The following is a 25,777-nucleotide window of genomic DNA, read 5'->3' as shown; positions in this document are numbered from 1 at the left end:
TCTCCAGCCTCTCGCTGTATACATATAGGAAACATGCTGCTTTTTTCATACATTTCTGGGGGGGGTTTTCAACGTCTCCCAGAAAAGAAAAGTAAAGAAAGTCTCAAGCAAAAGTAATTGTTTTCACACTTCCTAAATGCCAATGTGACTAATAAACCGTTAAGTTTCTTCAAACATTGACATGTTTATGTAACTACTGTCTAATAAACTTGACATTGTCTTCCTGTTGTTGTTAAACTGTAAATTTATATATCCTGTTATGTCTGTCAATGTTTCTATGTACAGTGGCATTTCAAAAGGGGGAGCATGCTATTACAGCTGAGGGTTCTGCTGATGCGTTTTCCTGTTATGTGTAACATGCTTGATGTTTAAACATAGCTGGTTCTAAGACTTTCATCACGTTGTAGCCTATACAATGAAAACCACAGGAGGCCAATATAAGACAATGGATATATTTCCTAATGCCTATTTATAAAATTAGGCCAACACATGAAAAGGGCTCTGGATTTGTATTCTTCAATAGGGTTCTCCTTTGAAGTTGTATGTATATTATGACTGTGTTTGCATTTGGACCTGTTTTCCAGGCATGTTATTTGCATTCTCAAAGCGCTTATTCCTGAATGACAACACACCCTGTGGATTTACAAAGTTGCAGACGAATAATGGATAATGGCAAAGGCATGTGCCTTTCAAGGCTAAGCAAAGTGTCTCAGCACAAAAGCAAGATAGTAAGACTGCAGATTTACTTCTGTGAGAGAGAAAACCAGAGCGATGGAAAGGTCTGCAAGAGTCTGTGATAATGAGTTTTCACATTAAAGACATGCAAAGAAGAAGCCACCAGTCAATGTGATCCAGACCAATTCGGTCACCTTCTTTGGTCAAAGCCCATTTAAAATGCAGTGAGGCTAAGTGGAAAATTGTTCTGTGGGCAGACAAATCAGTTTGAATTCTTTGTGGAAAGCACAGATGTTGCAATTTCCAGCATCCTCAGCAGAGAAATCCAGACATCCCTCTTCACAGCCACCTCTTCTAGCTTATTCAGGGGAACACCGAGGTGTTCACAGGCTAGCCAAAAAATATAATCTCTCCAGCTGGTCCTGGATCTACCACAAAGCCTCCTCCTGTGTGGACATGCTCAGAACACCCCACCCAGGAGGTGCCCAGAAAGCATCCTAGACAGATCCACCTCAACTTGCTCCTTTTGATATGGAGGAGCAGCAGCTGTACTCTGAGCCCTTCTCAAACACTATTGAATGGTACAAGCACTTTATTATAACAATGCATCAAGTGATAATATGAAAATAGTTCACAAGGGCAAAAGCAAATTTCAGCTTATAGATGAGCTAAATGCAACTTTATTGTTTAAACTCCCAGGCACAATTTTCAGTATAAAAAAACTATTTCTCATTTCATAATGTGGGAGATCCAGTAAAAGAACAATTGCACAGCAACAAAACTTTTAACATTTACGTTACACCATACTAAATTACACTTACTAAGATGTCTGCAACTTTAATTTCTAGTTATTACAAATTCAAGAAACTGCTTTTATGAATCAATAAACACACAATAAACACAGCCTAAAGACTTCAGCTTAACCGCCCCACCACACACAAAAAAACCTCAAGATGATTCGCCCAGAGAGAGCCTAAAAAGGCAGAATATACATTAAGACTGTAATACTGAGAAGGCTGACTGCACTTCCTAATATAACTTGATTACAGAAGCTTCCTCTGGCACAAAAAATGCATCACATATAAAGTGGTAGGTTAGATCAGTGGAAGTATTTCCATTTTCCTCAAAAGAGCAACTTCAAAGGCTTTTATTGTTATCTACATCCTCTATATGATGTATTTGAACTTCTACACTCAGGGAGGAGATTTGGTATAGTTCCATTTTCCATTTTAAAGGTCTCAGCATGTGGCCCAGGTGAAGTCATTCAGTGAAGTGGAAGCCTCCTTCCAATATCATCAGAATGGGCACAGCATCTTTTCATGGGTTTTATCATTAATAAACCAAATGTGGATGTTCTCATGAAACTGTTATTTACACTCTGATTTACAGTTGATGGAAGTTTTCAAATCTCACAGAGAAACAGAGAGATATACAGTAATCACTGTGTTTCCTCCAGTATCTCTCACCCATGGAGCAACTAAAACAAACATCTGACTTCACATCCAAAATCCATAATCCGAGATCCCCAGAGAAGAGCTGTTGCTGAGAAAAAGTCGTATTTATATGAATTAATGATAATTTTAGGGTGCTTCAACACATCTACTCTGTCCTGTACTTTAGTATATTTGGGGCTAAAGTCTACTGCATTTTTATGAGTATGAACTTGGAGCACTGTTGCAAAGCAGAGTATAACAATGCAGACCTGCATAAAAGCTAATATCTGGTGTAGTTAATGTTAAATGTGAAATGTACTCTAGTTCTCCAAATGCTGACTGGTTGGACAAAAACTTTCAAAATCACCAAGAAATGGGGAAAGAAATATGCAAGTGTGTTGAGTGTCACACCGTGAGGAAATAACTATGCTGCAAAAAGCTTTAGCAATCAGATTAATGTGTCTTAAAAAGTGTGTCTAATGCAGTGGTGCTGCTGTGGCCCACATCAGAAGCAAAAAGAAAAGCTATTGCCCCACATACTACAATTATTATGGAGTATAGGAGTATTATGACTCAGCAACAACCATGAAAATATCTGAATGCATCAGCATGTCACAGCACCAACCATATTACTGATATATAATGGGGATAGGAAGGCTCTAACCTTCCTTGCTATTAAGATCATGATGATCTAACAGGAAACAAGTATGTGTTAGTGTTAGTGTTAGTGGGTGAAATAGCATTTCACCCACTAACAAGTCACTCTATGTGACAAAACATTTTTAGGTTATTACATATTTTGGTATTTAGTATATTACACAGTTTGAAACCATGTCATATTATTTTTGGTTATTTTTGGGTCCTACAGAAACACTAGACACTAGAAACACTACTTCTTGTATCAAAGCGAATGAAGAAGAGAAGTCAAACATCATCTATCTCTGGTAAACAGGTTAGCACAAGAGCGTTTGCAGGAGAGGCTGTACACGAGAAATACCTGAAGCATTTTAACCAATTTAATGAAAGTAACAGGGATCAAAGCAATACATGTATTGCCTGGAGGTCTGATTTTTACGACAAATACAGGCTTACAGGGTAATTACACCAATGAATTACAGATTAGGCCAAAAACAACAACAACATATATATATATGTCTAAGCAACCATTAGATGTATCAGACTGAGAGGGTTACTGATTGACCTTAATATATGCACATGATCAAATCACAAAAACCAGGGAGTGATGAAAAATGACCACTCTTTATCAATATGTAAAGTTACAAGACAGCTCTCAGGACTACTTGACCTTACAATTCATAAGGGGCTGTATCATGTAAACAGACTGCAATAAAGAGCAGTTTGTATTTCAAAGCTGGTTTAATTCAGTATTTGGAAAACATTGTAATTGTGGGGCAGGACACAGAGATCCTATAACCTTAAAGAAGTGCTTAAAAGCCTAAAACTAATGCTTACAGAGGGAATATACTTTCACCCAATAACACAGTGTGTCATGCTTGAGAAATGTCACTGGCGCAAAGGGAATTCACATGATCTCAAAGCGGCAGCACCCACTGCCACCACTAATAGCTGTTACTAGTAAACTACATTCAGTTCTCCATTTGATCAGTCACTATAGTGAGTCCATGTCTAATTTTGCCACTCCAATAACCCGATGACAGGATTACTGCAGAGACTGGGAGTCGTTATGCGTCATGTGATAAATGCTCCTGATTTTAGCTGGATTTATTGTGCCTGTGAGATTTAGTATAAAACAAGTGAACAGCACGGAAATCCTGATGCGTTATCCTGACTTCCATTAGCAGATCACAGATTTCCTAAACCAAACTCAGCGCTCTTGGTGTCTTGCATTCCTACCGCTGCATATGAAAAGCAGAAGAAACCCAAAAAGATTTTGCACAGCATATGTTGTCTGAAAAATCAAAGTATACACAGCAGAGGATGCTTGCATTTGTGAAACTTCGATTTGACCTCACATGAAAACTGTGTTCTCAGGAGTTTCAGGGTCATCCTATAAAAAAACACCTGGCAGGTTTTTTTCACAGATAGATTTCAGCCACTGTGGGAGTGAATGAATACGCTCTCCAAAGGCCTTCTACGGCGGTGTACACATACGGTAATTGAAAAGCAGCAGAATCTGTGTAATATGCAGCAACGTATAGAAAACGCATTTCACATACTGTGATTTCTGCATCTGGGAGAGGACACACCTTCAATTTTCAAGGGATGTTAAACAGATGCCTGTTATGGATGGATATGCACGCTGGCCTGATGTTATTCATAAGGCAGAGCACCGCAGCCAGCAAAACAAATGCCCAAAGGGATAGTGACAGATGATGGACCTCAATTTATATCAGGTGAATTTGAGCTATTGCTAAAGTTGAAAGCAGTCAGACATCAATAATTCATTCCACTGCCCAGCCTCAAATGTGTTGGCAGGAAAACTGCAGTAGCAAAAAAACATCTCTAAAAAGCAAATAGACCAGCTGGTGGTTTGTGTTATTACAGCACTGTGTTTCTAATTTGTTGTTATGTACACAAACATATAGAGCACAACTACCAAGAAAAGAATAGCCGTTTCTGATAAAAGAGGCCTATGCTAGACCGTCTCTAGTAAAAGCAGAGGTATCTCAAACTGATCTCATCACTGCCGGTAAAGGAAACGGGAACATGTGATGATATGTAAAATGGGCTTTGTATACAAAGAGAAAAATCTGGGTTCATGAACACACTGGAACAAATGCTGGAACAGACTCAGATAACCATGAGATTATCATTGAGGAGCATACACCAGAGGACTGTCAGAACTCTGTGAAAGCTTTCAGGGGGAATGTGTGCCTTCTTCAGTAATCGGAATTATTGGATTAAAGTCTCACCATATGGACACAAGGCTGATAAATGGAATAACCTGAGTGTCTGAGCCAGCCTCGAGCCATTCATTGGTTTCCTTGTAAATTTTTTTCCAATATGGCATGGTGTCACTGAGTTTGCATCACTCGTCTGACTGTGAACATCCCCTTTACAGAGAATTGGATGAATGATGTGTGGCCCAAAAGACAAAAACTACTCATCCTGATTCATTGTTTCCTCATTATGCTAACTCCATAAGGTTTTTTTCATAAAATTTTAGTTTACTTTTTTTAAATAATGTATATGTATATTTATGTATATATATATATATATTTACTGCTCAAAAAAAAAAAAGGAGGCACTTTTTAATTCGAGTGAAGCATAAGTCAGTTAAACATCAGGGATGTTGATGTAGCAGAGTGGGCTGTTAATCACTTTCAGCTGCTTCACCAAATTAGACTGAAGGAACAGTTGGAGCAGATATGGAAGGAAATTTCAATGTGATCCCAGTGGTACAAGGAGCATTAGGACCTTTAACCCCAAAACTGGAAAAGTGGTTTCAGGAAATTCAAAGCACAACATGGTAAATGGTCTGTATTTGTATAGCGCTTTAGTCCCTAAGGACCCCAAAGCGCTTTACACATCCAGTCATCCACCCATTCACACACACACATTCACACACTGTTGATGGCAAGCTACATCACCAACATCAGAGGTCTCAGTCAAGAACAGTGCAGTGCTAATAATGGCTAAGATACTGCGCAGGACCCTCAAACTCCCAGAGCTCGAGGATCATATATATGAAGCTAAATTCCATCTTATTTTTTAACAATTATATTTTTTTGTCAATTTTAGGTTATTCACTAGAATTTGGAATCACAAATGTGTCTTTTTCTAATTTTGACGTTTCATTTGACCTTTGTCTTTTATTAGGTGTTTCTAGGAAGCACTTTGGAACACTGGCTTTGAAAAGTAACGGTTTTTTAAATGGTTTAAACCAGGAAATGTGTCTGATATCACACATATTTCCTGGTTTAAACCATTTAAAAAACATATGCAAGCATATGCATATGCAAGCTTTTATTCTTAACAACTTTTAAGAGCAACCTACTTTGCTCTGTAGGCCAGACAAGTGGAATTCCCCTTTTTGTCAGTGTAAAAAAGTTCAATTACTCATTTAATCCTTGAGATATCGTAACATAAGAAAAAGAAGTCCAAGCAAGCATTGGTTTAAAAAGTCACCTAGATAATGGGAAAAAAAAGCTATCCATTTTAGTTTAATTTTTGCCTCAGCCTGTAGTTAGGCTGTCTTCCCACAACTGTAGTGGAAAGTAAGGCATGTTTATGGAAAGTAGTCCAGCAGCCTTTAGCTCACGGTTTAATTAAATAGAAACAAATTTCTTTGGGTTAACCACTTCCAGCTCACTGCGGAAACTACTATCTTATCTGCCCTTGAGCAAGGTGAAGGGCTTTTGACATAAAGCAGTAGCCGGAAGTGTTGCGCGTGTATATGAGTGAAATGATATCCATCTGGCTCTGAGCTTTTTGAATCAGAGCACGAGAAAGTGGACGACTTATTGACTCGCCACGTGTTCTGGTGTCACAGATAGCGCTCAGATTACACATAACCACCTTCAGTCACATAGAGTGAAACCGCGTTTCAGTTTTGGAGCAGTTGAGCTAACAGTGATACGTTTAGGGTTGCTCAGCATGTGGTGGTGCGTTCACGGGGCGCACGCCCGCGCACACACCCTTGCTGGCTCGTAAACCGTATCAACCAATCGGCGCTCCCTCGTGAGGAGGGAGGGAGAGTTTTTACAGCCTGCTACAAATACTCGTGGCACATGTTTTATTTTAAGGTCGCCGCTTCAGACCGACTGAGAGGAATGGGGACCTCGTGGTAGTCAATAAATAAAACTTTCACTATCACCAGCAAGTCACAAAAAACTTCCTCGCAGCTCTCTGTAATTTTGGAAAACTAAACGCTCAGCACCTTTGAGATATAGCCGTGAAGAAACTTTTCTGCAACTTTTTTCAGTAAGCCAAAGAGGGGAAAAAAATTCTGTGTCTGCAGTGGGGAAACGTGGGGACATTAAAGTGTCCATCCATCCATCCATCCATTCATCCTTCAAGAGTCCCGCTCGCAACTCTCTCTTCCTGCCACTTGCCAACATGACACGGAGATCGTGTACCATTTACGTGGTTGGGATCACCTGCGCCGTCCTGCTCGCGGTTGGGATTGGCTTGTTTGCAGGGCAAGTTTTCCGCACATTAATGAACAACCGCCTGAAAAAGGTAAAGGGAAAACACACACACCGTTATATTCTTCTACCTTTTAAAGCTCACGTGCATGCATGGCTGCTTGAATGAGTGATGACGTGCATTTTCCCCCCTGTGAATGGGCTAATTGTTTACAAGGAGAGTGTTGAGAATGATGAACACTAAAATGATGCCATTGTCTGTGTGCCTGTGTGTGAGACCCTTACTCATTTGCATACCCTCCAATTCTCTTCACACTTTCCAACATGAGCTGTTTTTTCCTGTTGGTTTTATTGCATTCATTGTTTTATTGGTCATTAAAATAAAGTAATGTTTTATTTATCCACATCAGAAACCTAAGTGGATTGCGCTGAATAGAAACAAGAGTAAAATAGTTGTTCAGCGACTGTTCAAACAGACAGTGATGGGCTATGTGTCTCAGAAGGAGTGGCCGCGTGAGGTGGAGGGGGATGGGCCAAAAATGGGCTGTTATGGGTTAAGTAGCCTGTACTATGCAATCAGCACTTTCTCTTCTCTACAGTTACATAGCCTCAGTCCCAGTTCCATGAGCACACACATGACTATAAATACTTCTTCCTAGGAAATGACTGATCTAAAGAAATTCCTATTGATCTCTTATATTGTGATATGTATATCTTGTCCCAACAAGTCACTCCTCTTGTGCAAACAAGTTACTTTCTTGTCCACACAAGATAAGAAGTCAACTTAAACGTAACAACATAACTTTTCATTGACTTTAAATTAAGTGTAACAAGTTAAGATGCCGCAGCCACTCTAAACTAAAATATTAGCTGTGTAAACTCTGTTTCAACATCCCACACCAGTGCAATGGGTAAGATAGAGCAAGTTTGGATAACTTGCAATTAATATGCTAATATGGAACTGCCATGCAAAGCTAATGGACGTCATGGCGCTAATTCTTCAGAATTAGTTATGTGCTGTGGACTGGCCTACAAAGTTTTACTATCCGCCTTTGTGTGTTTGCCGAGTAAAATCAGTCCCACCTTTGGCCATCAACGACTGTTGCCAGTGATGATTAATGCCCTTAGTGGGGATATTAAAGATTAAATTAGTAATATGTGGAAAAATAATAATGAATACCTTTTGTAGTTCCCGGTATCATTTTTAGCGTTCTGTTTTTAATGTTAAATCTTCCTACTTTGTTTGTCATGGCAGTGACAAATGTGGAATTCATGGAGTTGGTTCTGATATTAGCTAATCTAACTATGCTAACTACAGTTTACGCTGGTCAAAAAAGTTAAAGGAAAATGTTTAAGTCAGAGTATAGCAATCAGTTAAGTAGCAAAGGGGGTTGTTAATCAGTTTCAGCTGCTTTGGTGTTCATGAAATTAACAACAGATGCACTAGAGGGGTAACAATGAGACAACCTCCAAAACAGGAATGGTTTCACACGTGGAGGAAACAGACATTTACCTCCTCGTCTTTTCTGACAGTTTTTTCACTACTTTGGCATTTGGCTAGAGTCAGTGTCACTACTGGTAGCTTGAGGTGATATGATGACCCTACAGATGTTGCACAGCTAGTCAAACTCCTCCAGGATGGCACATCAATACGTACCATTGCCAGAAGGTTTGCTGTGTCTCCCAGCACACTCTCAAGAGCATTAGGAGTAGGCGATTCCAGGAGACAGGCTGTTACTGTAGGAGAGAGAGCTTGAATCTAGATAAGCTGGAAGGTCCTTAACCCATCAGCAGGACCAGTATCTGCTCCTTCATGCAAGGAGGGACAGTTTCAGCACTGCCAGATTACCTACAATATGACCACCAGCAGGCCACTGGTGTGACTGTCTCTGACAAAACAATCAGCAACAGACTTTATGAAGGTGGGTCCTTTTAGTGGGTCCTGTGCTCACCACCTGGCACTGTGGTGCCTGATCATTACCAGAATTGGCAGGTCCATCACTGGTACTGTCTGATTTCCACAGTTGAGAGCAGGTTCACCTTCAGTACATGTGAGAAGGAGGAGAAGCTGCACAGAACATTCAGCATCACTAGTTTGGTGGTGGGATAGTTATGGTCTGGGGAGACATATCCATGGGGGGAAGTGTTACATAATTAATTTACTTATTTATAGAACTTTCTATAAATGCAGTGTATGTGTTGTCAGTGCTGAGAGGACGTTTTCCACCTGTGTTTGTGGGTTCCTGTGAAGTTTAATAAACTCCTTGCTATCTAAAATATAATGGGACACTGGAGTATATTCTCGAGCATCTCACACTTCTGATAATCAGCTGTCTGCTTGACGTTTATTCAGCTGTGTAAAAAATATAACTTTGATCTCAGCCAAACCGATTTACTCAGGAACAAATAAAATACAAAAAAAAAGCCAAACAATAACATTTTTAAGTTATCTAAGTGACTTATATATGTTTAACCTGAGTAGCGAAAGACGGCGGTGGGTTTGAAAACGATTTGCACCGAGTCCAGTGTTCTCACGGGCTCTAGTGAGCCTTGCCCCCGGCTAGCTATCGAGCTAGTGGGTAACAGACGTCTCCGAAAACGTCAGAGCACTTTTGAAAATATGTGGTGTCTTGATAAACTGAGCAGATATTTGAGGCTTACACAGCTACATTCTCGCCTAAAAATATGTTAAAAGTTTATTTTGTGACCCAGAAAGAATAATAAGAGTATTATTAAAACTAACTAGCTGCCGCCATTGGCTGTATCCCAATTCAGGGTCTGCAGCCTTAAAGTACGCATTTCAAGGCCGATTACGTCACAGCAGCGCGCCGAAGGCTATCCCAATTCAAAGGCTGCTCGAAATGCGGCCCTGAAATGCGTCCTTCATTTCCCCGAATTTTAAGGCTGTGGCAGTGTAGACTTCATGGCCCAGAATGCATAGCGCGGCGGTGGGTGTGGATAATTTTGCCGAAAAAAAACGGCGGATGAGGGGCGCCCGAAGAGTAAACTTTAAGTAAGTACTGAATATTATGTCACTTATTTATGTGCAAATGTTTAATAACGACGAACATTAAAACATTACTGTTGGCCACATGTCGGCAAAGTTATGTGACATTAGTGACGTTTGTACTAACTTGGTTTTATAGCCTTTACTTTAAAATATACAGCGTTCAATAGCTGAGCTTAATCTTACAGAGAATGATCAAAGCTCATGTAGAAACAAACAAACAAATGAACAAAAGATTTTCTCCTTCATTTCTGTCAAACAAAGCTGTATGACATGTTTCCAGTTGTTAGTATCATGGTTGCTAGGCAACCTGGACAGCGCAACAGAGGCTAGACCGTCCCATTTCACAAGCCTCGCACTTCCGGCCTTAGCGGTCTTTGAGTACGCGGCCCTTGAGGATCGTTGAGGCTGCGTACTTTAAGGCTGCAGACCCTGAATTGGGATACAGCCATTGTTGGAAACTGAGCTGGGCTGCGCTATGAATTCTGGGACAGAGCTACTTCTTCTTCTTCGGGGTTTAAGGGCAGCTGGCATCCTTGTACATGCAGTGCTGCCATCTTCTGTTTCAGTCTGTTATTACACTCTTAAATCCTACTACTCATTCCTGCGTCTTTTGGGATCTTACAAAGCTTCAAACGACGCGTCGACGATTTTGACAGTCGACGTAATCGTGACTAGTCGACTAATCATGGTAGCCCTAATGCTTTTTTACTGTTGCTTATGGGAAACTCATACTTAGAGCAATGTTAACATCAAAATTGTCACCCACACAGACCCCAGTCAAGTCATCCCGTTTCAAGAGTTTTGTGGGTTTAGAGGATTCTCAGATGGATTATCTTGAGAACCAAAGGTGAAAAGGTCAGAGGGACACAACTACAAATAAACACACTGTCAGGGCGTCGTGCATTCAGTGAATTTATGCTTATTCAGTGAATTTATGCTTATTCAGCTGCCAGTCATAGTTCCTAGAAAAGAAAATCAGAATTAGCAGGTCATGCTTTTAAAAATAATCTGTATTGGCCAAGAACAGTGCCATCTGTGCATCTTCAAAAGAAAGTTTGCATTCTCAACATGTAGAATAGCTACTGTTTTCACTTCCTTTAACTCTTGTTTTTTTAGCCATTGTGTTTCGTAGTACATTGAACAATGGTCTTTGATTTCTAAATGTTTTAATTAATTAAAGCTAACTGAAGCGCTTAGTCTTGCTGCATAAGCTTAAAAATGGGTCAGAAACTTATCAAATTGGACGGGTGCATTGAATGCAACAGTTTTGCGATCAATGTTTGATCCAGCATCTGCCCAACATTGAAAACATTTGTAGTAATGTTCATCATATCTTTAGTCACTGAGGTCCAGACATTTCGATGATTTCCAACATTTCAGATGGTAGAAAGTAGTGGAGCTTTCCCAAAAGGTTCACTTTTCCTCAATAATAGTGCGGACATGAAAGACCCATTGGCCCACAGTCAGTATTCTCATATGGCACACCTTCATGCTTGTTTTCATATCAAGACTTCATAACAGGTATCAGATTATTCTTCGCAGACTTTAGAGGTCGACAACCATATGCAAGACTTTCTATTGATGATGTGAAAATTTTCATTTTCTTTGACCGTTAGGCTTGGTGTGGAAACAGTATGTTTGCACTGAAGCACCGCAGCAATTTCCTAATTTTGTAAACCCGCTCAACATTTGGCAATAAAACCCTTTCTGATTCTGAAAATGGAGAAAAAAACAAAAAGGTAATGAGCTGAAGATGAGCTTCTGCAGTTAGTATATTTTGATCACAGATGTCACAGAACTGATTAATGTCATTAAATTATTTTCACGCTTGAACAAGAAAGTTGTCAGAATTTTTAGTCGTCTGTAACAGAATAGTCTTTAGTCGCTAAATAACACAATTATGTGACATTTATATTAATCAGTAGCACGTCACTTACAGTGATAAATATACTTTTGACTCAAAGTCTGGAGCCTTAAGAAAATCTCTATGTAAGTGGATTGCACAGTAGCTCTTTCTAAAAGAGGTTTAGGTACTTTAATGCCCATTAGTAAAACTCAAGTACAGTCAGTTTCTAGTCCAGAACAAAACAAGAACATACAGGCCATTAAGTTATTGAGGTCAAGAGACAAGGTGGAGGGTTGGTGGTTACCGTTATTCTGAAGAGGGGGGTCTGGGGGTCCTACTACATGCCTTGTAGTTAGGGCTGCCACAAACGATTATTTTGATAGTCGACTAGTCACCGATTATTTTTGCGATTAGTCGACTAATCAGATCATGCATCCATTGGACTTACAGCATACAGCTTATTGCACCAGCAGCATCTGCTCTTATATAACTATCATTAGCTTACAGCTTTAAGTGTTTAAGGTATGTGGTAACTAAAAATAAAGACAAGATGATAGTTTATTAAATTTTAATGGAATTTGCAGATTGTTTCAGTGAAGTTTAATAAACTCCTTGCTATCTAAAATATAACAGGACACCGGAGTAAATTCTCGAGCATCTCACACTTCTGATAATCATTTGTCTGCTTGACGTTTATTCAGCTGTGCAAAAACAATAACTTTAATCTCAGCCAAACCAATTTACTCAGGAATAAATAAAATACTAAAAAAGCCAAACAATAACATTTTTAAGTTATCTAAGTGACTTATATATGTTTAACCTGAGTAGCGAAAGACGGCGGTGGGTTTGAAAACGATTTGCACCGAGTCCGGTGTTCTCACGGCGCTAGTGAGCCTTGCCCCCGGCTCGCTAACGAGCTAGTGGGGTAACAGGCGTCGGAGCGATTTTGAAAATATGTGGTGTCCTGATAAACTGAGCAGATATTTGAGGCTTACACAGCTACATTCTCGCCTGAAAATATGTTAAACGTTTATTTTGTGACCCAGAAAGAATAATAAGAGTAATATTAAAACTAACTAGCTGCTGCCATTGTTGGAAACTGAGCAGGGCTGCGCTATGAATTCTGGGACACAGCTTCTTCTTCTTCTTCGGGGTTTAACGGCAGCTGGCATCCTTGTACATGCAGTGCTGCCATCTTCTGTTTCAGTCCGTTATTACACTCTTAAATCCTACTACTCATTCCTGCGTCTTTTGTGATCTTACAAAGCTTCAAACGACGCATCGACTATTAAATCAGTCGTCGACGATTTTGATAGTCGACGTAATCGTGACTAGTCGACTAATCGTGGCAGCCCTACTTGTAGTGTGTACTATAGTTTAAATATTCTTGTTTTATTGTCAGAGTACAATTTGGGTTACTCCTTTACACAGTGCACAACTCTGCTTGGATCAGCTGAGTTTTGTGATTGTGCTCTATCAAGCATGTTTTCCAAACAGAGAAGTTGCAGAGTATGCTGGTTAACAAGGTACAAGGTCAACACACATAACATAATGTTGCTACTCAGATATTAATTGATACTAAAAACAATTACTGATGCACCAGTCATTTCCAGCAATATTGATGCCAACAGTGTCATCATCACCTCCTTTATCTGACACATAACTTGACAACCACACCCAGACAAGCAGGTGCACAGCCCTCGCTTTCGCTAGCAGATAAATACATGAAGAGCAGCAAAAAAAACTTGGTGAAGCATCATAAACATTAGCTATTATTTATCATTAATATAGCAGCGAGCAGAAATGATGAAAAATAAAACCACTCTATTAAACTGGGAGAGAAGTAGGCAGCAAATGTTAATGGTCCTGTCCGTATATAATATAAATAGTTATTTGTCTTAAATGTGATATCGTTGTCTTAAAGTTCCTGATTAAAGTTAAGAAAACTCTACCAGCAGCCAGATAGAAAGGGTAGAAGTCTACCTTAAAAATATTTAATCTGCAACAAAAATGTGATGCAAATTAACCAGAAGCACATGAGGTAACAGAGGTTATTCCTACAAACATTTGCACAGATCAGTATTCATTATCAATATCAATACTAAGCTTGAGATGATAGCATTTTGACAACCCTAGTCTTTGGTTACAATCTTTAGAGTTCAGATTAGTTTCCATTTGAAAGACCCGTTTACAACAAGCTTCATCTCTCTGGTTCATGGTTTGTAGCTTCCACTTATATACCCATATTTTAGCCTGCATAAGAAAAAAAGTATTTAGTGAAGTGTGAAGTATTTTTTTCTGTAAAGTAATGTGATATTTTTCTTGTAAACTTGTAAACTTCGCTTGGGTTGGGGTTGTGCATGACCAAACAGTTTCGTCATACCCAAGGACATTTCTCAAGAACAGGAAATCTTTATCGGGGGTATTTTTGGCAGTTTTGGAGCAGTGGCTTCTTCTTTTGGATTAGCCTTTTTGTTTATGTCTGCAATATCTGTTTGTTTGTTTGTTTGACTGTATGCTTTTCATACAAGTTTCACACAAGACAGATACAAACTTAAAGCAAGATTTATATATATATATAAAAGATGTATCGAGGTGACATAACTCAAGTGAGCTTCTTACCCTCTGGCATTACTGGACTGAAAGTGAAGTAATCTGTCTGTAAAAAGTAGTTGAAAAAATGTCTTTGTGTCTTGCATAAAGTAGATGTCCAAATCAACTATGGTTTGCTAAGATGAAATATGTGTAGAGGTTGGAGCAGTAATTTTTATAACTTATCCGGTTGTTCAGTCTGACGTCACTAGCCGTGTCTGGGCCTGAACTCCGCTGCAGGTCCATATATCAAACGATCACTGTGGCATTACTGAGAGTTGAAAAACAGTCTAAAGTCTTTCATCTTTAATAAAATGATCAGCGTTCTGCTCTACCAGGTGTAACAATTGAGTTTAACATCCAGGCATCCATGAAAACGGAATTTATGACATTTAACGGAGTTAGAAGTTAGCAGGAAGTTAGCTCGCTAGCTTCTATCTAAATACAATATAGCATGTCCTGACTGCGGGGTTTTGGAAACAAATTAAACAAATTAAAATTAATTAATCCGGTTTTGGACCGGATTGTTTATGTAAACACATGTTCATATGTAAGTGTTCAAGCTCAAAATGAAAATGTTTGCATTTTCCCAGATGAACACTCTGGAATTTACCCAGGAGTTGCTATATATGATCATTGTTGTGGCTTTAATGGTCACATTAATTCATATCAAGTCCTGTTAAAACAAGAAATGAAAGTTTTGCAAAGTACACCATGTTTCATAAAAGAATTCTTCTTCACTTGTTCAAGCAAGTAGATAGATGTTTGTTAATAAAATGGCTGGAGAAGATATCAAGTTTCATTTTTAAGTGGAAACTGGAAAGAAGAATGTATCTGTGGGAGTGACACAAGCATTTAACTCACATGGAGACATACTCAGTTATCTGCTAGTTTGGCAATATGATATATTTCAGCTGTGTCAAGTTACTGCCTTTTCCACATTGCACCAGCATGAAGGGTCTCTTCCCATGGATACCCTCCCAGCAGTAGACTCTCTTTGTGTGCTAAGCCTCTTTCAGGTTGAAAGATTTATTGGGAAACTGGCTGGCAGTCTCTCAGCTCATATGTGAGTCAACCAGGGTCAGTATAAGTGACCCACTGGTGAAGTGATAATGAAAAATGACTGATTCCTGAAAGGAAATTTCACCATCATTACCATCTTCACTATAGTTTCTGACTACTGTCTCGTCTCTGGACTTTCTTTTGCTTAGTGGTTTTATTTTGAAAATGTTAACCTGCTTAATAAAGCTGGTGAAGGTGCACAACTTGCAAGTAAAATAAGCTTATTTGTATATTAACTTAGGGAAATGTTGTGGCCAACTTGTTAGTCATGCTCATGTAAACCTCGTCAACCTCTTTGCAGTGTGAGGGGAAAATCTTTCACTTAAGAATTTAAACATAAATATTTAATTCTGCACCACCACGATGCTTCCTTCCACAAGTTTTACATAAAATTTAGAGGTACGTGTTGCACGGTCATCAAAAATGTCTTCAGCTTTACTGGAATGAATTGTCGCCCTTTAAGCTTTACGCCTGTGATCACTGCTTTATTTTGAATTCTTAATTCGATATATTTAGTGTTGAGCCAAACAAAATTCTGTCCCGGATAGAAATATTTGTGAGTATAAAGCTATGTACGTGACACATGAAACGAATGTAAACGGTGAATGTAACATTGAATTCGCAGTGGGATGATGAAATTAATTAATATATACAAAAATATGATTTAAATTTAATTTATGAATATAAATTTAAAATGCATGGATGTTAGTAATTGCTGTATGTGTGATGATGTCTGTGCAATAGTGATGGGTCGGTAGCGAATGAAATGGCTGTTAGAGGCTCCTTATCACCAGCTGTTTTTTTTTTTGTTTTTTGTTTTTTTTCTCTCACCCGCTCGCACTTTTTTCCGCTTCACTCGTGCGAGCCTTGTGCTTTACGCTGGGAAGAGGGGGGAGGGGCGGTAGTTACACTCAGTAGCACAGGAACAGAGCAGGAGCAGTGTTGCCAACTTAGCGACTTTGTCGCTATATTTAGCGAGTTTTCAGACACCTTAGCGACTTTTTTTTTTAAAAAGTCGCGACTTTTTAAAAAAAAAAAGTCGCTAAGGTCATACTCATACTTTTTTTTTAAAAAAGTCGCTAAAAAAAGACGTGAAAACGTGTATCGCTTTTACTCTCAACAAGCAGCGGGTGCTGTAACACAGTCAGTTCTTCTTTTACTCTTTTACTCTTATGCTGTTTTGTGGATCACAAGGTTTAAAACTACTTATAAACACACACACACACACAAAGTAACTCCACCAGAGTGCTTATTTCGGGTCACTTTTGCCAGTCCAGGCCCGGGTAAAGGAGCAGGGTTGGAATTGTGACATTAAAAAAACAATAATTGCTAAAAGAAATTTAATTTGTAGTTCTAAATAAACTCTAAATGCATTTAGGACGTTTTTTACTCACTTTATGTCTCTTCCATGATGTTATTTCTCTCTCCAACAACATAGTTTACAATTAGATTAGCATGACCAATTATGCAAATTAGGCGATGACGTTATTTAGCGACTTCTAGCGACTTTTAGGACAACCAATAACGATTTTCCTTACTGAGGAGTTGGCAACACTGAGCAGGAGGGAGCCAGGGATAACAACAGCACATTAGAAAGGTATAGTACTCATCCACAACTATTTTCAGTTGCGGATGATAAAGGATACAGAAAGTTTATTCATGCAAGCCTATATGACAGAGAATGTGCATGTTCTTTTTGTTTTCATATTTTAATTTATATTTAATTGTGTTGTGGTTTGCAGTGTTTTGTGTTGTTTCACTTTAAATTTGTAAAAGGAAAAAGCTGAAAATTTAAATAGTTAAAAGTTGAAATGTGAATAGTTGATTTTTGTATTATATGATTTATTTATTACATTTTATGTGGAGTGAATAAATAAAAGTATATTTACGGTGGCCCCTACAGACAAATCACGTACAAACCCTGAAGCACGTACAAACTCCAAAACACGTAAAAACGCGTAAAAACTCCAAAACACGTTGTAGTGGCAATTCCTTTACTTTTGTATGATCAAACGTCCCACAACTTAAAGTCCACAAGCCACTGCTGCACTGAGGTAATATTTCGTACGCAGGCAAAAGAAGTCCATTGTCCAAACCTTTTAGTTGAGAGTTTTGGTTTTGGTTTATTTATCCATTTGGCAAGCAATAACAAGATCCTTCCTACTGCTTCTCCTGCTCTGGTAAAAAACCATAGGCCCACCCCAATGCATGCTGGTCCTATACCAGTCTCTTTATTTATAGAAACAAAATGGCCCTACAGCTCTTACTGACTAATTTAACAAAATAACAACAAACAAAATAAATCATTTAAAACAAAATATTAACCGACAAATAAACCCCAAAATATAAGTAAACTAACAACAAACTTTAACTAATTTCAAAAATAAGAACAAAAACAAAAATAAAGAACAAATAGCTCCAACACTCCGGCCCCTAATTGTGCATACAATCACAATTACTTTAAAGTCCCAAAAGGAGGAGCTATTCCCTTAAACAAATCCTTAATTTTCATTGAGGATTTTCTTCACGATGAGGCTTCCAGTAGCAAAATAAGTTTTGTCACTGGCCTTTCCAAAACACTGGTCCTTGTTTGTAGTCTCACAGAACGCACCAAGCCTTTTGCATCCTGGTTTACATTTAAGACTTTCGCCATCATCCATGATCCTCTTGGAGCTGTAGCGTCTGCAATTAAAACAACATCTCCAGGTATAAGACATCTTTTAGTCCTCATCCATTTTTGTCTTTCTTGCATCAAAGGTAGGTACTCAGAAAGCCATCTCTTCCAGAACAACTCTGCCATGTACTGTACCTGTTTCCACCTTTTCCTGACATGCAAATCACTTGGATGAAACAGTCCTGGTGGAAAAACTGGTTTATTTTTCAGCAACAACAAGTGATTGGGTGTCAGTGCTTCAAGATCATTTGAGTCATCTGAAACTTTAGTAATGGGTCTGTCGTTCATTATAGCTTCAACCTCACAGAAGACTGTGTGGAGTCCTTCATCATCCAGAACTTGCTCCTTAAGAACTGAGGCTAAAATATTCTTTACTGAACGAATGAGACGCTCCCACACACCGCCTTGGTGAGAAGCTGCTGGGATGTTGAAGTTCCATTTCATGCCATCCTGAACAAAAGCCTTTTGAATTTTGGCATGGTCCAGCTCAGTCAAACTTTCTTTCAACTCTCGATTCGCCCCAACAAAATTTGTAGCATTATCAGATCTGATGGTCGAAACTGGGCCTCGTCTACAGATGAACCTCCTCACAGCATTTATACAAGAGTCTGTATCAAGTGTACATGCAATCTCCAGATGTACTGCACGACTGGTGAAACAAGTAAAAAGAACTCCATACCTTTTAAGGAGACTTCGTCCTCTTTTAACACTTATAGGTCCAAAATAGTCCACTCCAACATTTGTGAATGGAGCTATGTCTGGCAGGACTCTCTCTTCAGGCAGATCCGCCATCTTTTGTTCAACAAACTTTCCTCTGTTGCGTCTACACGTGACACAGCGAGAGATGATTTTCCTGGCAGCAGAATTTGCATTTAGTATCCAGTAATTTTGTCTTAGTTTTGACAGCATGTGTGCTCTTCCTGCATGTCCCAACCTTTGATGGATATGGCGTAAAATCAGTGTTGACACATGCATATCTTTTGTCAAAATTACAGGATGCTTTAATTCCATAGGCATGGCTGCTTTATTCAATCGGCCACCCACTCTGAGGATTCCTGCATCCAACACTGGATCAAGTTTATAGAGACAATTTCCCTTAGAGACTCCTTTGAGGCCATTGCGGATTAAAGCCATTTCAGTCGTAAATTTCTGTTGTTGTGCATATTGAAGAATAGCTTGTTCTGCCTTTGCCAAGTCTTCTGGAGTGAGATTTCCTTTCTTCAAAGTGGTCTTAAATCTTTCCATTCTTATCTCCACTTCTTTCTGACCTTCCGGATCATTCTTATTCAAACCTGCAGCAAGCAACTCTTTCCTCTTCTGTGCCAACAACACCAAGACCTCTTTCATCTTTAAAAGCCAGGCTACAGAGATTTTAAGTTTTGCCCAAGACGAGAAGTAGAGGATAAAATAGCTGGTAGGATTTTGTAATTCTCTCACAATGGCATTCATTGTCAGGTCCCTTTTGACCTCTGGGTCATCTGCAGAAATTACACTGTACTCCACATCCAGTTTAGGCCATTCCTTTTCTGACTCATAGAGAAATTCTGGCCCTTTTATCCATCTCCTACATTTGAGGAGATCCCCAGCTCTCATACCTCTGGATGCGTCATCTGCAGGATTCTCCTTAGAAGAAACGTATCTCCACTGATTCACATCTGTTGCTTCCCGAATAACAGCAATTCTGTTTGCAACAAAAGTATTGAATCTTCTGGTTTCATTGGAGATGTATTTCAGTACTGTTGTGCTATCAGTCCAAAAAACTGATTTTTCCAACCTGACTTGCAGCTCCTTTTGCAGAAGCCTGTCCACCCGAACTGCAAGAACTGCAGCCGTCAATTCCAACCTGGGAATTGTAGTTTGCTTGAGAGGAGCAACTCTAGCCTTTCCCAGGATAAAAGCAACATGCGTGACGTTATTCTTTTCCAACTTTAAATATGACACCGTTCCATACCCATCTTGACTTGCATCAGAAAAATGATGAAGTTGTGCCCTATCTGGTCTTCCAAAGCAATTTGGTTTAATGCAACGTTCCACTTTAAACTTTGAAATCAGCTGGAGATCCTCCAGCCAATCACGCCACCGCTGGGAAAGAGAGTGGGGAATAACTTCATCCCACTTCAAATTTTGTTGGCAAAGCTCTTGTAGCAACAGTTTAGCTGGCATACTGAAGGGAGACAAGATTCCCAAAGGATCATACAGTGAGCTGACCACCGACAAAATTCCCCTTCTGGTTGTTGGACGGTCCTGCAGGGAGGTTCTGAACTGGAACTTGTCTGTTGCTATGCACCACTGTAAACCCAGTGCTCTCTCAACTGGAAGTTGATCTGTGTCCAAATCCAGATCCTTAATTTCCTTTGCTCTTCTTTCCTCTGGGATTGACATGAGCACTGTGCGACTGTTGCTGATCCATTTTGAAAGCTTAAATCCTCCTTTAGCGCAGATATCTGTCAGCCTCTTCACCATGTGCACTGCCTCCTCTTCTGAAGCAACAGATTTCAAACAATCATCCACATAAAAGTTTCTTTTGACTGTATCAACCACTTCAGCTGGAAACTGTTGTGCATTATCATCTGCAGTTCTCTGTAGAGCATAATTTGCACAACTTGGCGAAGATACAGCTCCAAACAAATGCACTTTCATCCTGCATTCCTGTGCAGACCTTGAAGTGTTGCCATGTTGCCACCACAGGAAACGGAGAAAGTTGACATGTTTTTCTGAGACGTGAACTTGGTGAAACATGGAATCAATGTCCGCCATTAATGCAACAGGCTCTTGTCTAAATCTGATCAGAACCCCAACCAGCGAGTTTGTGAGATCAGGTCCCTGTAGAAGCTGACTGTTCAATGATGCTCCTTTATAAGTTGTTCCACAGTCAAATACAACTCTTAATTTGCCCTTTGTGGGATGATACACTCCATGATGAGGGATGTACCACACCTTTCCATCATCTTTGTGCAACTCATCTACAGGCACAAACTCGGCATATCCTCGTTCAAGCATGTTGTTTACACATTTAGTGTATTCATCCTTATAATGAGTATCCTTTTCGAATCTCCGTCTGAGACTCTGGAGACGCTGCTCCGCGACACAGAGGTTATTTGGCAAACTGGAACCTTCTCTCCTGAAAGGCAAATCAATGTGATAATGATTTCCAATAAGCTTTATTGAACTACTAACAATATCCATGAAACACAGATCCTCTCTAGACATTTCAGTCTGCTCCTCTGATGATCTTTCATTAAAATCATGATTGTACTGTTTAATCAACATGTCTTCAAGACGCTCAACAGAAATCCTATTGGCTGTTACAGCAGTGCAGTTGGTTTTATTTCCACTGTTACTTCCAGTGCGCAGGGGACCATTTATGACCCAGCCAACTTTTGTTTTTACAGCATAAGGTCCACCCCCCACACTGTTTATCACCTTCCATGGCTCCAAAACATTGGAAGCATCAGTGCCTATCAGTAGCTCCACATCTGCATTAACGTTGTACAGTTTAACAGGTTTAAGATGAGGCCACTGATCGATGTCGCTTTGCTGGGGAATATTAACTGTAGAAACTGGCATAGTCTTTTGAGTCAAAACATCTGGCAATGGCATGAAATCATTTGCTTCCAAACCAGACACTTCCAAACCAGACAGAACTTGTGTACTAACAATCTTATCTTGACTCATTGTTCTCAAAAAGATATTGGTCTTTTTACCTTTTACATTCAGCCTTTTTGCCAAAGTTTCTGTACAGAATGTACCTGAACTTCCAGGATCCAAAAACGCATAAGTTTGCACAATTTTATTACTCTTTTGGCTCTTAACTTGAACTGGAACTATAGAAAAAATTGCATCAACTTCATGACCAGCCCCAATATACCCACATGTCTGAGTGGTTGCAGTTGAAAAGTTGACATTAGAGTTTGTCCTCTGTTGAGTTTGTTCCGAAGACGCACCTGGATCCTTTCGCTCTATATGAAGAACCCCTGGGTAGCAATCCAAACGACTCCTACAGTCTTTGCTTGTGTGACCAACTTTTAAACAACCAAAACAAATTCCCCTTTCCTTGATAAAAGTCAACTTATCCTGATGCGTTTTAGCTTTAAACTGCTTACAATTCTCTAGTAAATGGTTGCTGTGTGAACAAAACAAACAACTATGCAGAACGGCGGAAGTTGTTCTGCTTCCAGTTGATTGAGTTTTGATTCCTGGCACTGTACTGACATTAGTGGCAAAACTACTTCCCTTTTTTCTTTGCTTGGTAGAACTTGAAGCTTTAAAGCTGCTTCCAGATTGTGAGTCTTGTATGTTGCCAAACACTGGATCTGATGCTACTTTTACCTGTTTTATTATAAAGGTAACCAGATCAGTGAATACTGCTCTGTAACCATTTTGTTCCTGCAGTTCATAGGCAACAACTCTCCATTTTTCCCTCAATTTGTATGGAAGTTTCATAACAACCATTCTCATATTTGAGGGCAAATCCAACTCCTTCATATAAACAACTTGCTGCATTAGATTCGAACATCCTTGAAGAAAAAGAGAGAATGACTGTAGACCTTTCACATCCTCACTTTTAATAGGTACCCAACTCACAATCCTCTCCATATATGCAGAGGCAATTTTATTTTCGTTCCCAAAATGTTCTTCAAGAAGATCTTTGGCTGTGGAATAGCCCTGCTCAGGTGGTAAATGCTGACAACTATGCACCAAATCTCTAGGCTGCCCCCTAGTGAACTGCTCTAAAAAATGCAAACAGTCGCTCCAGTTATCAGTTTTAGCTTCCACTCCATTTTCAAAGGCATTCATAAATGATCTGTACTGTAAAGGGTCTCCATCAAACACAGGGATGTTTCTGGCGGGGAGGACAGAAGATAAGTTTTGTTTTACAAGCAAAGTAGTGATGTCATTTTGTTTTTGCATAATATTTACAATCTCCTTCGTGCAATTCCCAGTCAAAGTAGGAGACTGAGGCTGTGTTTGCTGCGTCACTTGAGCTGAATCATCAACCTGATGTTGGGTTTGACTTTGTCTAGGTACGATTACTTGTGATTCAGATGCAGAATTTATACCAGAGTAATCTCTTGATGTTGGAACAAATGTATCGGCACAAGGATTTAAACTAGGCGCTTCTTGTACGTGCCCTCTTTCAAAATAAGAGTTCATTCCATCAGAATGCTCAGAGCTACAAACTGAATTTATTTTTAAGACACGAAGCTTTGCATTAGTGACTGCCAGCTCTGTTTCCAAGGATAATGTCTCCTTTTCTTTTCTCAGTTTCTCCTTTTCTTTTCTCAGTTTTTCCTCTTGCGCTTCGATAGAATGTTTTTTCTTTAATGCAGCCAGTCGCTCCATGAGCGCTGCCTTGTCAGCCGCAGCTTTAATGCATGCGGAAGATGTTGATGAAATTCGACTTTGCTGTGACAAGGTTTTTGAAGGTGGTTTTACACTTGAGATATTAGAGACACTGTCTTCAGGTTTTATTTCATCCAAACTTTCAACAGCTTTATCATTGCGAACAGTATTGTTTTGTTCAGTATACGGCTCGCCCGCCTCCTGCAACCAAACCTTTACTTTGTCCATAAAAACAGAGAATGCTGTCACCTTCGACTGAAAATGTGCAACTTGCCTTTTCACTTCATCTTCTGGCAGTGGCAAACTTAAAAAGGATTCTTGCAAAGCGTTTGCATCTTGATAGCATTTAATAAACTTCCCAAATTCAGAAGACACTTCCTTAACGTTTTCATGTGAGGTCATTAAAGCGGAAATTTTCCCCATGTACTTAGATGCTTGCTTACACATTGAACTGCGCTTTTCTTGGCATGTCTTTATATACAAATCCAAACCTTTTGGCGTAAATTTAACGCTTCTTTTCTCTGCTTGCATCTCAGTGTCATCCTCTCGTTTACTCTTAATATCCGACATTTTTATTGTCCTCTTGGATTATTTCAAACTTTATAAAGATGCACAGCACACTGAGAGTCCATAGCCTAAAGTACAAACATGACATCCATTTACCTGCCTTTTGCAGCGGACAAACATTTCCACAGAGGGCGTTGGCATGTTTCAATTAGCGATCCAATTATGCACCAATTTAGTACGTCAAAACTCAGTTCATCAGTCTTTGTAGTGAAATTATGTCTTTAAACTCCAATAGTTTCACCGTTTTCCTTTACGGCTTAAACAATATTATCACTCACCAGCTTTGACGAACGAGTGACATGTTGATCCAGGCTTCAACATCAAATCCGTCTGGATTACTCACCAGACGATCCAATAACTTTTATTCGAGTTCGACGGTGATCATTGAAATCCTTATATCCATTAATGAAGGATTATTCCTTTGTCCACGGGAAGGTTTTTTACTTTGTGTAGTGGCAATTCCTTTACTTTTGTATGATCAAACGTCCCACAACTTAAAGTCCACAAGCCACTGCTGCACTGAGGTAATATTTCGTACGCAGGCAAAAGAAGTCCATTGTCCAAACCTTTTAGTTGAGAGTTTTGGTTTTGGTTTATTTATCCATTTGGCAAGCAATAACAAGATCCTTCCTACTGCTTCTCCTGCTCTGGTAAAAAACCATAGGCCCACCCCAATGCATGCTGGTCCTATACCAGTCTCTTTATTTATAGAAACAAAATGGCCCTACAGCTCTTACTGACTAATTTAACAAAATAACAACAAACAAAACAAATCATTTAAAACAAAATATTAACCGACAAATAAACCCCAAAATATAAGTAAACTAACAACAAACTTTAACTAATTTCAAAAATAAGAACAAAAACAAAAATAAAGAACAAATAGCTCCAACACACGTAAAAACTCAGAAGCACATAAAAACTAAAACACGTACAAAAGACAACAGAAGTGCTCCAGGATGCTGGGCGCAGTGTTGAGCGTTTGTTACCTAGTGGCTACACAAGCCAGCAAGTACCAACGACCGGATTTGGTGTGTGGTAATAACAGGTAAATGAACTTTTTTTTATTTTTATTATTTGACTATATATGAATGCTTGTGTATAAATACACAAACAATACACATATGCTTTCATGCTTTTAATTGTGTAATTTAAGTGATCTAGGTAGCTCTGTTTTGGAAGTTCAGTTCATGCTAGTAATGTGTTTTGGAGTTTGTATGTGCTTTTTGGAGTTTGTACGTGCTTTGTCTCTAGGGGCCACCGCATATATTTATATATAAACATATATAAATAAAACCACTTTCTTTTTTTACATTAGTAATTCCTTTTGTGCATAATTTTATATTATTGTTACTAATAAATTAATTAAAGCAACAAAACAACCTGAAGAGCCGGTTCAGAGCCGAAAGAGCCGGCTCTTTTTAGTGAGCCAAGCCGAAAGAGCCGGTTCTCTAAAAAGAGCTGGAAATCCCATCACTACTGTGCAAAGTTTTGCTCAGATTGGCC

General features: G+C 39.2%; 2 protein-coding genes across 3 annotated transcripts in view; one reads left to right on the top strand and one right to left on the bottom strand.

Annotated features, from left to right (window-relative positions):
• Positions 1-6,814: 6,814 nt before the first annotated feature.
• LOC146706014 (lysosome membrane protein 2-like) overlaps positions 6,815-25,777 on the top strand; it is a 34,107-nt gene continuing 15,144 nt past the window's right edge. For both annotated transcript variants that reach the window (XM_085463992.1, XM_085463991.1), the window contains exon 1: positions 6,815-7,271. In XM_085463992.1, the coding sequence (XP_085320118.1) occupies positions 7,149-7,271 (123 nt within the window). In that variant the 5' untranslated portion in view covers positions 6,815-7,148. The remainder of the gene's footprint in view (positions 7,272-25,777) is intronic.
• LOC146706015 (uncharacterized) lies at positions 22,864-24,383 on the bottom strand. Its single transcript, XM_085465089.1, has 2 exons — positions 22,946-24,383; positions 22,864-22,878 (listed from the first exon to the last, which is right to left on the bottom strand). Exons 1-2 carry the CDS (start codon positions 24,272-24,274, stop codon positions 22,864-22,866), a joined length of 1,344 nt encoding a protein of 447 aa, XP_085321215.1. The 5' UTR covers positions 24,275-24,383.

This window comes from Copadichromis virginalis, linkage group LG7, assembly GCF_057382275.1.
Source record: "Copadichromis virginalis isolate Kocher_CV1m ecotype Utaka linkage group LG7, C_Virginalis_male_GT1.1, whole genome shotgun sequence".
Lineage (NCBI taxonomy): Eukaryota > Metazoa > Chordata > Actinopteri > Cichliformes > Cichlidae > Copadichromis > Copadichromis virginalis.
This window is presented reverse-complemented; position numbering and strand designations above follow the sequence as displayed.

Bases quoted from the DNA above. Each gene is read 5' to 3' on its own strand.
- LOC146706015 (XM_085465089.1), bottom strand. From the start codon at position 24,274: ATGTCGGATATTAAGAGTAAACGAGAGGATGACACTGAGATGCAAGCA.